This window comes from Lepidochelys kempii, chromosome 10 (genome assembly GCF_965140265.1).
Source record: "Lepidochelys kempii isolate rLepKem1 chromosome 10, rLepKem1.hap2, whole genome shotgun sequence".
In the NCBI taxonomy this organism is placed as follows: domain Eukaryota; kingdom Metazoa; phylum Chordata; order Testudines; family Cheloniidae; genus Lepidochelys; species Lepidochelys kempii.
Window position 1 is genome coordinate 69,407,364 of NC_133265.1, and position 15,145 is coordinate 69,422,508.

The following is a 15,145-nucleotide window of genomic DNA, read 5'->3' on the forward strand; positions in this document are numbered from 1 at the left end:
ACCCACAGGCTAGCTCAACAGATTGAGAGTCTCACTGGCTAACTGTAGCAGGTCCAAAGGAGACTTGGGGTGGAGGGCATAGCGTACTATGATATGTGTTTCGGAAGCGACAGGGAGGAGCTTGCTGGAGAATATACTTATGGAGATACACTGGGCAGCTCTGCTGGGAATCTGAGCTTTGCTGGAGAGACTAACTGGGGAAGGGTGCAGAAGACATGGAGCCAGATAAAGTAAAATGGAAGTAGACTGCAAAGATTGTTCTATCAGTTTCCACAGCAGAGAGGAAAACAAAAAGCACAGAATGGAGTAGTGTTATCTTTGGATACTTTAAGTCTTCCCAGGTGATGTAATGCTGGGTCTGAAACATAAAATGTTGTGTGAAATTTGAAGTTCATAACTGTTATTGTTAAACTATAGGAGTTCAAGAAAGCCTGAAAGGACAGTTGTCATCTTATACTGGTTGAAGCAAGCCTCCTAGGAGTCTGATAGTGGCCTAGAAATTTCAGGTTTGTACTCCTTATTGAAATAATCTATTTTTAGAATGATCAATGTCAGGTTTTCTGTTTAAGGGATTTTAGCACAACTCTAAATGGAACACACAAAATATTCATAACTGTGGAGCCACTAGGGTGCTTCCCTAATTTTGCTCCATGTTGCCTTTTGCAATGTAAGTGCTCTTTTAAGCAGTAAGGGCAATATATGCAAACTGAATATGAGCAGTTCTGTCACATCTCTGATCCAAAGCCCTTTGAAGTCTATGGAAATGTTTCCATTGACTTACATGTGCTTTCAGTCACACCAGCAGATATTGTGAGCACCATAGCATTTATCTAAGATATTCAATACTGCATGCAACGTGTTCCATGTAGTTAGTCCATTTTTATTTTAAATAATAGTCCAGCTCAAAAGCTTATTTACCTATGGACTGGACAGACCAAGACATGCGTCAAAAGTGGGCACCTTCCAGTGGTCAGACGAGACAGACAGACCTTTCATACATTTTGCCAAGTTCATTTTCATTGAGCTCAGTCAAGTTTCATGATGGTACACAATGCCCAGTGACTTAAATCAAACTATTTCTACTATCTATCTATTCCTAGCTATCTACAGAGGAGGCCTGAGCACCTGTTTTTTTGGTCTCAATCTTTTGCCGTTCTGGGCCAATGTATCTACCATAACGTTGAGTGCACGTATCAAAAAAGCTCTCAACCCTACCACTTGTTGAAACCCACTCCCATCCTAAAAGTTATGCATATATTGCTAGAGAGCAAGAAAAAAGGTAGACCAGCTATGCTATGTATGCCTTTAAGTGACCTTTACATTATAGTCAGAAGAAGTCAAAGAATATTGGAGAGTTTAACTGCACACGAACAAAAGTATTACTGTGTTACCCTGCATTTAGCAGGGAGCATACATGAAGATAATGAATGGTTTGTAGCACTATAACCTGCAAAGTGGTAGGCAGATATTAATCTCCATTTTACAGCTGAGGAAAGACTTTGAAAACTAAGCAAGGTAAAAATTCTAGTAAATATTTGTTCAGCAATCTGAAAACAAAGTCTGACTATTACCTGAACATTTCTAGGGCAAAAACCTCATGAGGGAAAAAAAAGTTAGGTTTTATCTTAATGCATTTTATCTTGTCATATTAGGGATAATGTTCATAAGATTTGAGAATGTTCACAATTAATTGCTTTTAGAGTTATTTAATATTTTTGGCTTTGCTACAGTATTTAATATTTGCAAACAGTTTGAGTAAACAAACTGTAGAACATGCTGACTATTTGAAAGCCAGGTTCGCTCAGATTTCCTACCTCTTCCTTGATCTGTTTTGCAAGGCATAACACAAACTTGGGTGTATAAAGGGCAAAGCCACACAGACCAGATCAAGTCAGAGCCACCTGAGGGATTTGTAACCTTGCAATTTTACCTAGGTTGCCTGACATGTTACATATCATCTGCACAAATACAAATAATACTCCATATGTCTGTTTGCTAGTTTGTTTTTTTAACTTCTAGGAGAGTCTGAGTGAGTGTGATTTGTCCCGGTTCTCATTTACACTTGCAGCTGCCTGTAGCATATGCGTAGCCACATGCCACAGGGAAAGGCAGGCTGCAGCCACAATGCTGTGTGTAGCTACAGGTGACAGTGAAAGGCTCTTGCAGTGGGGCAGTACACTGCTAAAAACAAAGTGTAGATGTAGAGGCACAGCTTGGGCATGCAGAGACACATGCAGGGTATGCATCCTAGGGTTCTGGCATCTCTTTACTCGCCTAAGCCGTGCCTCAGTGTCTACACTGCTATTTATACCTGTGCTAGCTGGGTATGCAATGTCTGTACTCTGCACACTGCCTTAAGTGCAAACCTACCCATTATCGCAGCCTTGTGTGTTCTGCTTTACAAATCTAATAGTAACCAATTTAGATTCCTACAAAAAACAGTGTGTACCTTAACCTTTATTAAATGACCAGTATGGAACATACTCAAAAACGTCAAATGACTTATTTGGGTTATGTTGATTATATTGTGCAGTATATTTTCATTTTGAATATTCAGCTGATGCAGTGTTCTATGCAATAAAGAACTAACGCTTCAATCTGGCACTAATTCCCCACACTGCTTTGATCAGAAATTACAAGCTATTTTTATGGTAGCTACTGAAGCAGCTACCAAAACATGAAGCTTTCTTAATTTAAGGTGAACAGGTACAACTTTCTGATGCACAAAGCAAGAATTGCTTCTTAGAAGTAAAAAGAAAAGGAGGACTTGTGGCACCTTAGAGACTAACCAATTTATTTGAGCATAAGTTTTCGTGAGCTACAGCTCACTTCATCGGATGCTGTAGCTCACGAAAGCCTATGCTCAAATAAATTGGTTAGTCTCTAAGGTGCCACAAGTCCTCCTTTTCTTTTTGCGAATACAGACTAACACGGCTGTTACTCTGAAACCTGTTCTTAGAAGTAGGAATTTTAGAAAGCTGGGGTGAGTAAAATGGGTAAATTGCACTGTGCTACTATAGATCAAACAAACAGTTTTTTGAATTTAATATTACCTTGTATTCCCCAAGAGATTCTAATAGATCCTCCAACTACTGGCGTGGATGTGAATTTCATTCAAAAAAATGTTTTTACATTATCTTACCTCACACAAAATTGTTACACTAGCTTGAAAACATGTTTGTGTAGAGTCTAGCTAGCTCCCAGCAAAAATTATTTTATTTGCTAAGCATCTAAACAAAAAAATTAATTGTTACCTGCAAAACCTGGAAGTGAACAGACAACTTTGTGTTTGCAATGTACAGTTTAAGGGTCTGCACAGGAACTCCCTTCAAAAGAGAGAGGGCTGACTGCCACCACTGGAGAGCACTTATGAATTTGCTTGTGACAGGGAATTCCATGTCTGGGTCCTCATGGTTTAGATCTGTAGTTACTAGGTGCTGGTGATCCTTACAGTGAAACAGGCAGTAAAATGAGGCAGGAGACCACAAGGTCCAGAGTTCCTCAAGCACTAGGCACAGGAAAATTCCCATTACAGTAACTCCTCACGTAATGTAGTCCCGGTTAACTTTGTTTCATTGTTACATAACTGATCTATTAGAGAACATTCATTTAAAGTTGCACAACGTTTGCTTATAATGTTGTTTGACTGTGGGGGCTCGGAACCAGGGTGGGCTAGCAGCCCCCCTATCAGCTCCAATTCACCTCCCCACCCCAGCACCTCCAACTGCCGGCGGCCCTGCAGGTCAGCAACTCCCCCTTCCCTCCCCATGCCGCTTGCCTGCAGCAATCAGCTGTTTTGCAGCATTCAGAAGGCTATGGGGGTGGGGAGGAGCGAGGATGCGGCACGCAACCTCCCCTTCCCTCCCTGTGCCTCCCACCCACAGCAATCAGCTGTTTTGCGGCATTCAGGAGGCTGAAGGGAGGTGGGAGGAGTGAGGACGCGGCGCGCTCAAGGGGAAAGGGGGTGGAGCAGGGGCAGGAAGTGGCGGGGTGGGGGTAGGGCCTTGAGGGAAGGGGTGGAGTGGGGGCAAGCCTAGGGCAGAGCCAGGATTGAGCACCCCCCAGCACTTTGGAAAGAGGAGCAGCAGGATGATCCACCCTCTTTCACCCTGACTCCAGCACCTCAATCAAGCTTCACAGTCATCATTGCTGAGTACAGTATTAAATTGTTTAAAACGTATACTGTATATGTATATAATGTCTTTTGTCTGGCAAAAATAATTTCCCTGGAACCTAACCCCCTATTTACATTAATTCTTATGGAGAAATTGGATTTGCTTAACATTGTTTCGCTTAAAGTCGCATTTTTCAATAACGTAACTACAACATTAAGCGACGAGTTACTGTATCAGGGTTTCTAATTTATGTGAGCCTGCCCTCTGGTGAAAAAACAACCACCAACAATACTCTTTTCACTCTTTTGGGTGAGGAGGGGAAAAGGAGGAAGCAGGGTCATCTGTCAGTGTACCCAGAGGAGCAAGCCTTGGAGGCAGGAGGAGAAACCTCTTATCAGCTGATTACCAGCTCTATATTCCAGAACAAACAGAATGCTAGAGCATTTACAACTGATATCCAACTATGTCAAAAAGTTCACAATCTAGTATGGGCAGATTTTTTTTTTTTTTTTAAAAGACGACCATTGTCCATTATATATATATATATATATATATATATATATATATATATATATATATATATATATATATATATATATATATATATATATATATATATATATATATATATATATATATATATATTAACAGCACCAAGTTCTTTCATCACTCCATAGTGAAAATCTGATTTTAATAATGTTTTAGTAAAAATTAATCAATCCATTCAGAATGTTACCTAAATTCATATTTCCCCAACCCCAGTTAAAAACCCAGCACTAAGGCACACACTGATTTTAAGCACATTGTATATAGTTAGAATTCAAAGTCAACTGAAATGTGAACATTTTTGTCAACCTTATCTGAAGTTTCCATACGTGTAGTATTTCTACATTAAAAGCATATGCATGCCATGTTTCATTTTCCTTCAGCTTTATGCAACATTGTCTTTACATTGCTCAGAATGAAGCACGTTAGAATTTATTATAAAACTAGTCAAGGTGTAAAAACAGCATATATATTTCATACATGCTTTAATTATGCAAATTCAGACACTAACCTTGCAAATCTTCTGTTTCAGGTACTGTTTTGTCCACAGCTGTAATTTCTGCTTGGGATGATGCTACAGATTCTGTTAAAAGTGACTGGTTTGACACAGGACTAGGAAGAAAACAGTTGAGAATTCGTAAGAGCCAGGTACAGGATTTATTTTCACAAACATTGCTCAGATATTATGATAGGACAACAATGCAGTGCACCAATCTTCTAATTTAGAAGTTAAGGACTTCAGTGGCAAATTACAGCACTAGTTAGTGTTTAAACAAACAAACAAACTGATGAGAAGCCAAATATTTTCAGCTTCCATTGTAGTACACACTTGAGTTAGGAGTAGGCTTGGCAGAATTCAATTTTTATTTTCTTACAGTTTTAACTGATAATACTGATGTTTATTTTTAAGTATTTTATTTTTACCCATTTGAATTTTCAGTTTCAGGAAATTATGGTGGGGATTAGGCAATTACTATTTAATGACACTAGGAATTGAGATTCAAATAGTTAAAGCTTTATAACCTTTAAAGCATAAATTGTCAACCAAATCAAAACAAACAAAGTATGTATACTTAAATCAAACCCTAATAAATTCTCAAGCAGATTTTTCTTACTTTGCCTATCTGTAAATTTTGATTATTATGGATAGAAATATTTTGTCAGTGTATGTATGTGTGTAGTGAAACCAATGTTTATCAAAATTCACAGATAATCTAATACTTCCAAGCCTAGTTAAGAGTAATGCCAACAACTAGCTGAAGTAACCATAGTGGCTACTAAACCTCAGATTCATATACTGGTATGTTTAACGTGAGAAAGAAAATTGCAGCTTGTCCCTGTGAGTGGTCATTAGGCTGTAGCCTGAATCCAGGAAGATAGGGGAATCTACTCAAATACTTAGGACTTCCACAGAACATCTTGCATTCTTCTCTTCCATCCTATCATCCCCTGTTGCATAGAGAAGCCAATAAGACTTTGTGACTTGAGCCTTCAGCCACACTAATTATGCACTACTTAGAATAGATCAAAAATCCCAGGTGCTGTTAGGGGACAGGGCAGGGGGTAGATTTTCAATTTAATACTTTTCTAAATAAAACTGAAGTTGAAACTTACTGAAGTCATTGAGGGTGACAAGTCCACTTCCCTTTTAGGAATCCACTAACCCAGAGGTGGATTACAATTTTGTGGGGCTCTGGGCCAGAGCAAGCAGGGGGCCCCTCTCCGCCCCTTTCGCCTGCAGTCCCTCCCCCCCGCCCCCCCAACAGCACTCCTGCTAGTGAATGGGGTCAGGGCACAGGGGCTTGCCCCTCCTGTCAGGGAGCAGGGTTGGGCTGCGGGGGTTTCCCCGGCTCCCCAGCAGGAGCGCCAGGTGAGCAGGACAAGCCCCCATGCCACAACTCGGCTCCCTGGCAGGAGCGCCAGGCGAACGGGGCGAGCCACTGCATCTCAACCCTGGCAGGAGTGCTGGGCGAGCGGGGCAAGCCCCTGCGCCTGGACCCTGACAGAAGCGCTGGGTGAGTGGGTGGAGCCGGGCAAACCCCGTGCCCAGACCCCGGCAGAAGCACCGGGTGAGCGTGTGGGGGCACTGGGGTGATCATTTTTCCAGGACCCCTCATTTGGTTGGTGACCCTGGACATGGGCCCCGTTGGCCCAGTACCTAATCTGCCAACCAAGCCAGAGATTATCAGAGAACTGACTGAAGGAAAGAAGCTGGCTCTGGATACTAGCCAGGATGTGGGGGAGGGGAGGGGGAAGGGTAAAGGTGCCTTGCAACACTTCAGAGGGTTTTCCTCTGCCCCTGGGCCTATAATACTTTGACACTTTTCCAGACCTGGCATGAACTTTGTGCAGTTTGACTGGATAGAAAGGCCGTATTAGTATGAAGTACAAACCTTCCACCCAAGCTGGAAATAGAAGGGTAAAAGGCTCCTAGATCAGCTAGCACTGCAGATGGTATTCAGCTCTTACTCAAGTTTACAAGTATGAGTTATCAAGTTAACAGCTTTCATAAATATTGACTGAGAAGCTGTAAACTAGGACTGGTTGTGTTCAGACGATTATAAACGAATGATTCTAGTCTTACCTAACTGTAGTCTATATTATGACTTTTTAAAAAGGAGAAGGTTGGTTGATGAAGTTAGAAATTGCAAGCCAATTTACTTAAAATTTTAATATAATCTGCTTGTTTAACGTCTTTCATGCCAAAAGATCCCAATGTCCTTGAAAAAATTAAACTGCTGTTGGGTTTATGTCATTCAACACTGAAATGCAGCTACCAAAATAAATAAGTAAATATTTAGCTCTTACATACTGCTTTTCATTTGTAGATATTGGAATGATTTACAAAGAGACGTATATCCTTTACTAATTCTGACAGAGGTGAAGGAGACAGCAGTTGAGTAGCAGAGCTAAGAATAGAACTCAAGTCTCCTATATCCTATTCTGAATAACCTATCCTCTAGATGAAATGATGAGATGAACTGAAGCAAGCAGTTCAATATGGAACACTGCAGGTCAGTAAAGAGAACTGCAATTAGAAGAGCTTTCCTGTCCAGTTTAAGTATATATAATTAATAACTCCTATTTCTAAGATAGTTTCCCCTCAGAAAATCAACCGCCAAATTGAATGTTGTGGAGTGACGAGGCTTCATAGACTGTTTTAGTGCAGATATGATTTCTCTATGAGCAGAAAGGTGTCACTGCAGAGATTTTGGTATTTGAGACTTTGAATTAAAAATCAGAATTTTGTTTGTTTTCAAATATATTTATAAGATGATCTTGTTTGTATAATAGTAATTGGTAATTACTTAAAGAAATCTCATCTTTAAGCATGCAAGATCAAATTGCTCATTTCTCACCCCCAATTTTTAATACCTAATTATTCAGCCTCAGGACATAGTTGAAACAGTCATGTTTATATCAGTTTGTATGTAAAATGTTGACTAACAAGCATAGACAAGATAATTTACCTTGGCTGTGTAGACTGGGTAGATGTAGAGTCTAATGTTGATGGAGTTTCTGGGACACTGCCTTCTGTGTGCTGTACTGGTAAAGACTCGGTTATACTACTGACAGAAGTTGCTGGAAGAAAGACATTAATGTAAAACGGGTTTCACTGCCTTCTGGAGTTACAGAATTTATCCATAACAAAGATTCTTCTGCACTCTGGTCACAATTCAACATACTATTTTAACATATGGTGAAATTCCTTGCTGAATCAGAGCCTACATTTTAATGGATTATATTGTACTGTAATTATTTAAATTAATTGTGTCTGGTCACATTTGCCCACTTCCCACCCTTGTCCACCAAAAGCCCACACTGCACATATTTCAAAAAAAGCAGCATTAAACAAAGGAAAGCATGACTGTTTTAAATTACTCAAAAGCTTCTATGAATAACTGGTATTTCAACTTCACATTTTTGTAAGAGACCAATACCACAGAAGATATTTTAGGATATTTGGGACCAGTATCCAACTTCCCCTGTATGCCCAGACATCTTTCATCCAGGTATCATTTTACTTAACCCTTTTCACTATAGATCCACCACTGCACTTTTGGAAATGCATCAGGCAATAACATGCCATTAAACTGAACAGAATGTTAGGGCCTACATGAAATGACATTTAGTAGCACAAGTTATGCTTTCTGCATGGTCTGCTTCCAGTCAACAAGTAGTTAAAACTACATAACATACGACACAGCTATACATACAACAAAGAACTATACAAGTATCTCTGTGAAGATATTGTACTGTGTCTACATCCAAAGAAGTCTAACAGACTGCCTGTACTAGAAGGCAAATTTCTTCATTTGTTTATTCAATTGTAAAGAGAGACTTAGGCCATGGGAACACTATGGACGAATCTCTGTGTTGACCCAACTTATTATTGAGCCAACTGGCAAGTAGCTCATTGAGTCATACTACCAGAAGCACTGCATCCAGGATCACTTAGTGTAGTGAATCATGACATCTCCACTGAAAGAGGTACAATTCTTGCCACACAAGGTAGGATGTACTTTCACTGTCTGGCCAAAAGAAATAATTTTGAAATGGAAGAACCACCTTCTCTAAGGCCAAATACTATACTCCTGAAGGATCTTCTGGGTTTTGTAAAACAAAACAACAAAAACACAAAAAGCCACACACAGAAACAAGCAACACACACTACTACAAGAGGGAAAATTCGTCAATATAAAATTGCAGTAACATACAGTAACAGACAAAGATTCCATTGAAAAACTCTTTGAACAGGTCCACATCTAGGGGCCCAGATCCTAGAGTCATGGGATATCAGAACCAGAGCTTTCCGTTTAAATGAGACTCTAGCCCTGGTGGTTGTGAAAAAGCTTAAAAATGTGACCTGAATGTAATCCATACCATGAAGTTTACCAGAGTCTGCATGCAGTTTCCAGCAGAAGAAGCAGCTGCCATTAGTCATGAAAAAAACAGTCTGGCCCCACACTCACCACAAGAGCAGGCCAGGGTTTAGCTACACCATGAAAGACCACCATATCATGGGGCTAGTGGGACCCTGCTGCTGCTTTCACCACTGCTTGGAATGAGGGGGACACTACCAATGGTTCAGAGGGGAAGGAGTCTCCTAACTCCTCTAGGCAGCTGAGGGTGAGGAAGGAGAGGCCCCTGGTCATAACTGTTGCCCATTCCAAGTGGTCAGGGGACAAAGGGCCTCTGCTGCTGACCTGGAGCAGGGCCGAAGTGCAGGAAGCCCACATGAAGCGTGCCTAAAGCTTTGGGTTGTCTTAATCCAGGTGAGCGTAAAGACTGCTATGGGAACCTTTCTTTCTGAAGACCAATGCTTCCTGAGTTGTGTTTGAAGTGTCAATCTTAATACTGCACCAATTACTTCCAGAATTTAGATTTTGTTCTAAATATTTTTCATCTGCCCAAGACAGGTTGTTCTCTGTAGAGTCAGTAATTCCTGATAATCTTCTCTGAAAAGAATTTCTAGCATTTTTATAGTGATATTAGACACCTAGTGCTTATTATATCTTGCCAGAAATAAATGCAAGGCACAAAAATATAAACTACAATTACACTTATAAAAAGATTATCCACAGTATGTTTATTTCATTTTAAAGCGGATTCAAAGATTCTGTAAAACAGTAGAGACTTTTTGGCAGCAGTACAGTGGATTGCCCTCTCTCTCATTCTTTATCATCATCGGCTGCTGAAAAAAATCAATCAAATCCCCACTTCAAAAAATGGATGAGGCAGGGACATCTAAATGTAAATGTAGCACACAAGGTTTGCTCAAATTGGAATCAAGATGTTAGATATTAATCTAATACTTACCAGGAGGGCTAATTCTACCATTACTACTATTCTGCCTTTGAAGGTGTTCTTTATAGCAAATTGAACACATTCCATTTGTACGAGGATTTCCATAAAATCCGCATCCAGTGGAACAAAGCATAGGCACTTGGCTATGGTTAGTTTCTTGAGCCATTTTCCTCTTCTGTAAACCTGAAATTCACATACACAGCCAATTATCTAATGAACTCAGACGATTTTCAACGTTGCATTTTAAAATACAAAGGTTCCTACTGCTTTGGCATCATCTATTCCAGGCACAAAAGTCTGCTTTAGAAAAAAAGGATCTTTGGGTCAAATTCTCTACAATTGTTTCATGGAAATCAGTGTCTTTAAAAAATAAAACCACCACCAAATTTCAAGACCCTGGTTAAAAACAAAAATTGCAGAAGAAAGAGTGTCTTCCATTGACTTTGGTGGTAAAGACTGTGCAGGACTGAGCCATCTTAAATGAATGTGCAGCAGGGTGTACATTTTCATAAGCAAACAGTTTTTTACTTTCCTGTGGAGCATTCAGTAATTTATCACTTTCAGAGAGACTATATTAATTCCTAGCCTACACCCTGAAAGCACACTTTTTGAAGCTTGTACTCATGACACTACTCAAACTCTGAAAGTATAAACTGAAGACTAAAGAAGGGAAATATTGCTGCTTACTTCACAACATTTAATCATGAACAGCAACTACAAAAAATTTCAGGTATTTCTCTGAATTTAGGAATCTGTTACATTATAAATTCATATTTAGATTTTCATTTTCAGAAGTTACCATTTTGGTCAAGACTAGCATTTGAACAGATACATTCCTCCATACCTCAACTCCAACAAGATGTTTGCATTTTTAGAATATTGTTTCATACAATTTAGATCGTATGTGGTAGTCAATTTGGTAAGGGTTGCTTTGCAAGTTACCCTGTCTTTTATTTGTATTTCTCTCCTTATTAACAAGGAACATTTGTCTTGCAAGCTAAAAAGCTCAGGTGGCCTTCTCTATCATGAACTTTTGTGATGAGTTGCCTTAGCAGTTCTCAAGTGACCCAAGTCTTAGATTAAGCTATTGGAATCGGTTTCAGAGTAACAGCCGTGTTAGTCTGTATTCGCAAAAAGAAAAGGAGTACTTGTAGCACCTTAGAGACTAACCAATTTATTTGAGCATGAGCTTTTGTGAACTACAGCTCACTTCATCGGATGCATACTGTGGAAAATGTAGAAGATCGATCTCACGAAAGCTTATGCTCAAATAAATTGGTTAGTCTAAGGTGCCACAAGTACTCCTTTTCTGTTTGCTATTGGAATCCAGACTGTAACACATGAATTTAATACAATCACTTTGTCTTCTTCACCCTCAATCAAAACCCCCAAAACTGACCATAGTATATAGTTCAAGGTTAGTCAATACTACACTGTCAGTTTCAAATAGATCATATCAATGTGCCATTACCTTAAAGAATGCCAAGCTGACTGTAAAGTACAAAATACCACAGAATTGTTAGGCAGATATCAGATTGCTTAAGCTTGGTTCATAAAATGCTCTCACTGTACAATTTATTCAGCTAGAGAAGAAAGGAAAAATACTCTTATAGCAGAGTCGGTCAAATTTATCTTTTAACTTCAGCTTCTTAAACATCTGGCAAATGCTCAAATGTTTTCCCCTCATGGTCACAGGTCTTCAAATATTGCCTTACAAATTTTCAATGGTAGAAATTTCTGAACAACATCTTTCTTCTACAGCTTAGTTTTCACAAGTATATCAGTGTAGGGAGACTGCCCTTTCATTAGGAGTCTAAAGTAATGTGAATCCAACCTTCCGAATCTAAGGAGATGTTATGAATTAATATTTAAGACGTTTACAGGCCATTACTGTTTGTACTAATATAGCACCTAGAGACCCCACTCAACAAAATGCCCCTTGTGCAAGGCATTATGCAAGCAAGTAACAGAGTTAATCTGTGCCCCCAGGAGCATAAAAATCTGGGTTTGTGACAGGGCACAAATATGAAACAAACAGACATAACTGGAGATGGAAGGATTGTTGGATCATATTAAAGAAGTTCTGTATTAAAATCACAAGTGAGTTTGATTCCCCATAGTTTAAATTCCAGGGTATTACTAATTAAGAGGTCTGTTGGTTTTTGGTACTGTTTCTCTCCCTCTATGTGTGAAATTTGCAAGCTGCTAATTGCGTTAGTACATTCTAAGACAGAGTCTGTTCTCAAAGCAATTCGCACAGAGAGAGACTCAAAGCAATACTCTGTAACAATAGAAACAGTACCCAGAGACTCCCCGCCCTTTTGTTGTATTAACAATTGTGATTAAAATAGAGATAGAGGATGTCTGTGGATGGATGCTTGATGTGGATAATAACTGATCAGGGAGGTGCCAGCCTAAGAATCCAGTGTCCATCGGCTGAAGAAGGCATCAAGTGGAAATAACCAGAGGACCCCCTCCCGGAGGGCAGACTGGAATCCACCCAACAGCCTCAAGAATGGGAGAACCAAAGAACAAGATAACATCTAGCAGCACGGAGCCATCAGGAATGTGCTATCTGCTGATTGATTCAGCAACAGCATGATGAAGCAATTCCCATAGACTGGCATAGGAACAAATTCCTATAAAAATGGACTCTAGAAAGTGAGAACTTTGGGGTCTGATTCTGCAAACCAACTTCCAGGAGCATCAGATGAGCATCTGACAAGGCCCAGCTCCCTCCTCATGTCCAGGCCACCTGGCCAGTGGCTTGGCATGAGCAACTCTAAGGCTGGTAACTATGATAACAACCTTGCAGAACCTGTGTGTGTGTGTTTGTATGAATGATTGTGTAAATAAACATGAGATTGAATGGAATGTTATAGCTATAACTAACTGATTACTATGATTCTTTCTGTATTCACAATAAATGTGGTATTTTGCCTTTTCCCCTTTAATAAGATCCTGCTGGTTTTTATTTTATTGGTATAACAGGATGAGCTAACAAAAAACAAATTTAGCATAAACAAATTTCAGGATCACCAATTGCCTAATCATTGCAATGGTCCATTCAAAATGTATACAATATACACCACCCAAAAGGTGATACTGTTGCACACTGGAAGCTTGTCAAGGCTTGACAGTTGAATTCGAGTAAGAATGATTCAATAGGTTTAGACCTATGGACATTTAGTGTATAGCAGATCTTGACTGTATGGAAGACAAATCCATGTTCCTAAGTTTTCCTCATCACAGGCATAGTCAAACTATAAATAAAATGAACAGTGGATATATCAGAATGGGTTTGAAGTGATCAAGGCAATATAGTAAACATGAGACCAAAGGCCTATTTCAGCAATCCTACTCATTTTCCAAGCAAGGGCATGTCAGTATATACTAATAATTTTACCACTAACAGCAGGTGCTTTGAAACCAGAGAATAAAGTCAATGCTTTTTTCACCAGTTAGCCAATTTTATACAGGCAATTTAACATAGGAGTACTACCAGTGCTCTAGAATGCATGGAAACTTTGTGTAGATACTAAAGCAGCAGAGGAAAACTCACAAGTTCAGATATATAAAGTCTCCAACATTTTTATCATGAGAAAGCCGTCTGACTTTTTGTATACAGTACAACCTCAGAGTTACGAACACCAGAGTTACGAATTGACCAGTCAACCACACACTTCATTTGGAACTAGAAATATACAACCAGGCAGCAGCAGAGACCAAAAAAGGCAAATATGGTACAGTACCATGTTAAACAAACTACTAACAAAAATAAAGGGAAAGCAGCATTTTTCTTCTGCATAGTAAAGTTTCAAAGCTGTATTAAGTCAATGTTCAACTGTAAACTTTTGAATGAACCATAACATTTTGTTCAGAGTTACAAACAACTTCCATTCCCAAGATGTTCATAACTCAGGTTCTACTGTATCAATTTTAAAGAAAATGTTTTTTCATTGCAAAGAACTAAACATCTAAAAAGGGTACTAATTGTCTTACTCGGAACCAGCTCAACTATCTAAAGCAAGGGTGGCCAAATTTACTGACCCTCTGAGCCACATACAACAATCTTCAGAAGTTTGAGAGCCAGGGTGCACCTGCTGGGTGGTGTCTGAGCTTCAGGACTGTGGGAGGCATCTGCCAGGTCTCAGGGCTTCAGCCCCACTCCTGGTGAAGCCCCAAGCCGCAGCAGGTGCGCCCCATGGGACTGAAGCCCCGAGACCCCCGTGGGCAGAAGCCCCTACCCCACCACCCTGCTGCAAGGCAGAGGTCCTGAGCTCTCCCCGCCCCAAGTCTGGTAGGTGGAGAGTGGGGGGAGCGGAGTGGGGGGCTCCACAAGCCACAGTGTCTGTAAAAGAGCCACATGTGGCTCTGTAGTGGGGCAGATTAGCCACCCACAGACCTGGAGGGGAAGGAGCCCCTCATTGAACCCTGGTGGGCGGAGCCACGACATGTTCAACCCTCCCGCCGGAAGTCAGTGGGCGGGACCAGAAGTACAAAAGGCGTGCTGGAGAACTCAGTTGAGAGGCAGCCGCCGGAGGAGCCAGATGCCTCCTGTGAGCCCCCAAGCTGGGAGGCTGTGGCAGACCCTGAGGGAGCTGAGGACTGGCCTGGACCGCCAGGGCCATTTACAGACCTAAGCACGGAGGAGCTGCAAGCGCTGACAGAGGCTC

At 40.4% G+C, this 15,145-nt stretch overlaps 1 protein-coding gene across 4 annotated transcripts in view; it reads right to left on the minus strand.

The window, feature by feature from the left end:
• Positions 1-15,145, minus strand: part of ZFAND6 (zinc finger AN1-type containing 6) — a 48,860-nt gene that overhangs the window by 5,413 nt on the left and 28,302 nt on the right. For all 4 annotated transcript variants that reach the window (XM_073304119.1, XM_073304117.1, XM_073304116.1 and 1 more), the window contains exons 2-4: positions 10,482-10,652; positions 8,132-8,243; positions 5,173-5,273 (exon numbers count right to left, since the gene is read on the minus strand). In XM_073304119.1, coding sequence (XP_073160220.1) covers positions 5,173-5,273; positions 8,132-8,243; positions 10,482-10,635 — 367 coding nt within the window. In that variant the 5' untranslated portion in view covers positions 10,636-10,652. The remainder of the gene's footprint in view (positions 1-5,172; positions 5,274-8,131; positions 8,244-10,481; positions 10,653-15,145) is intronic.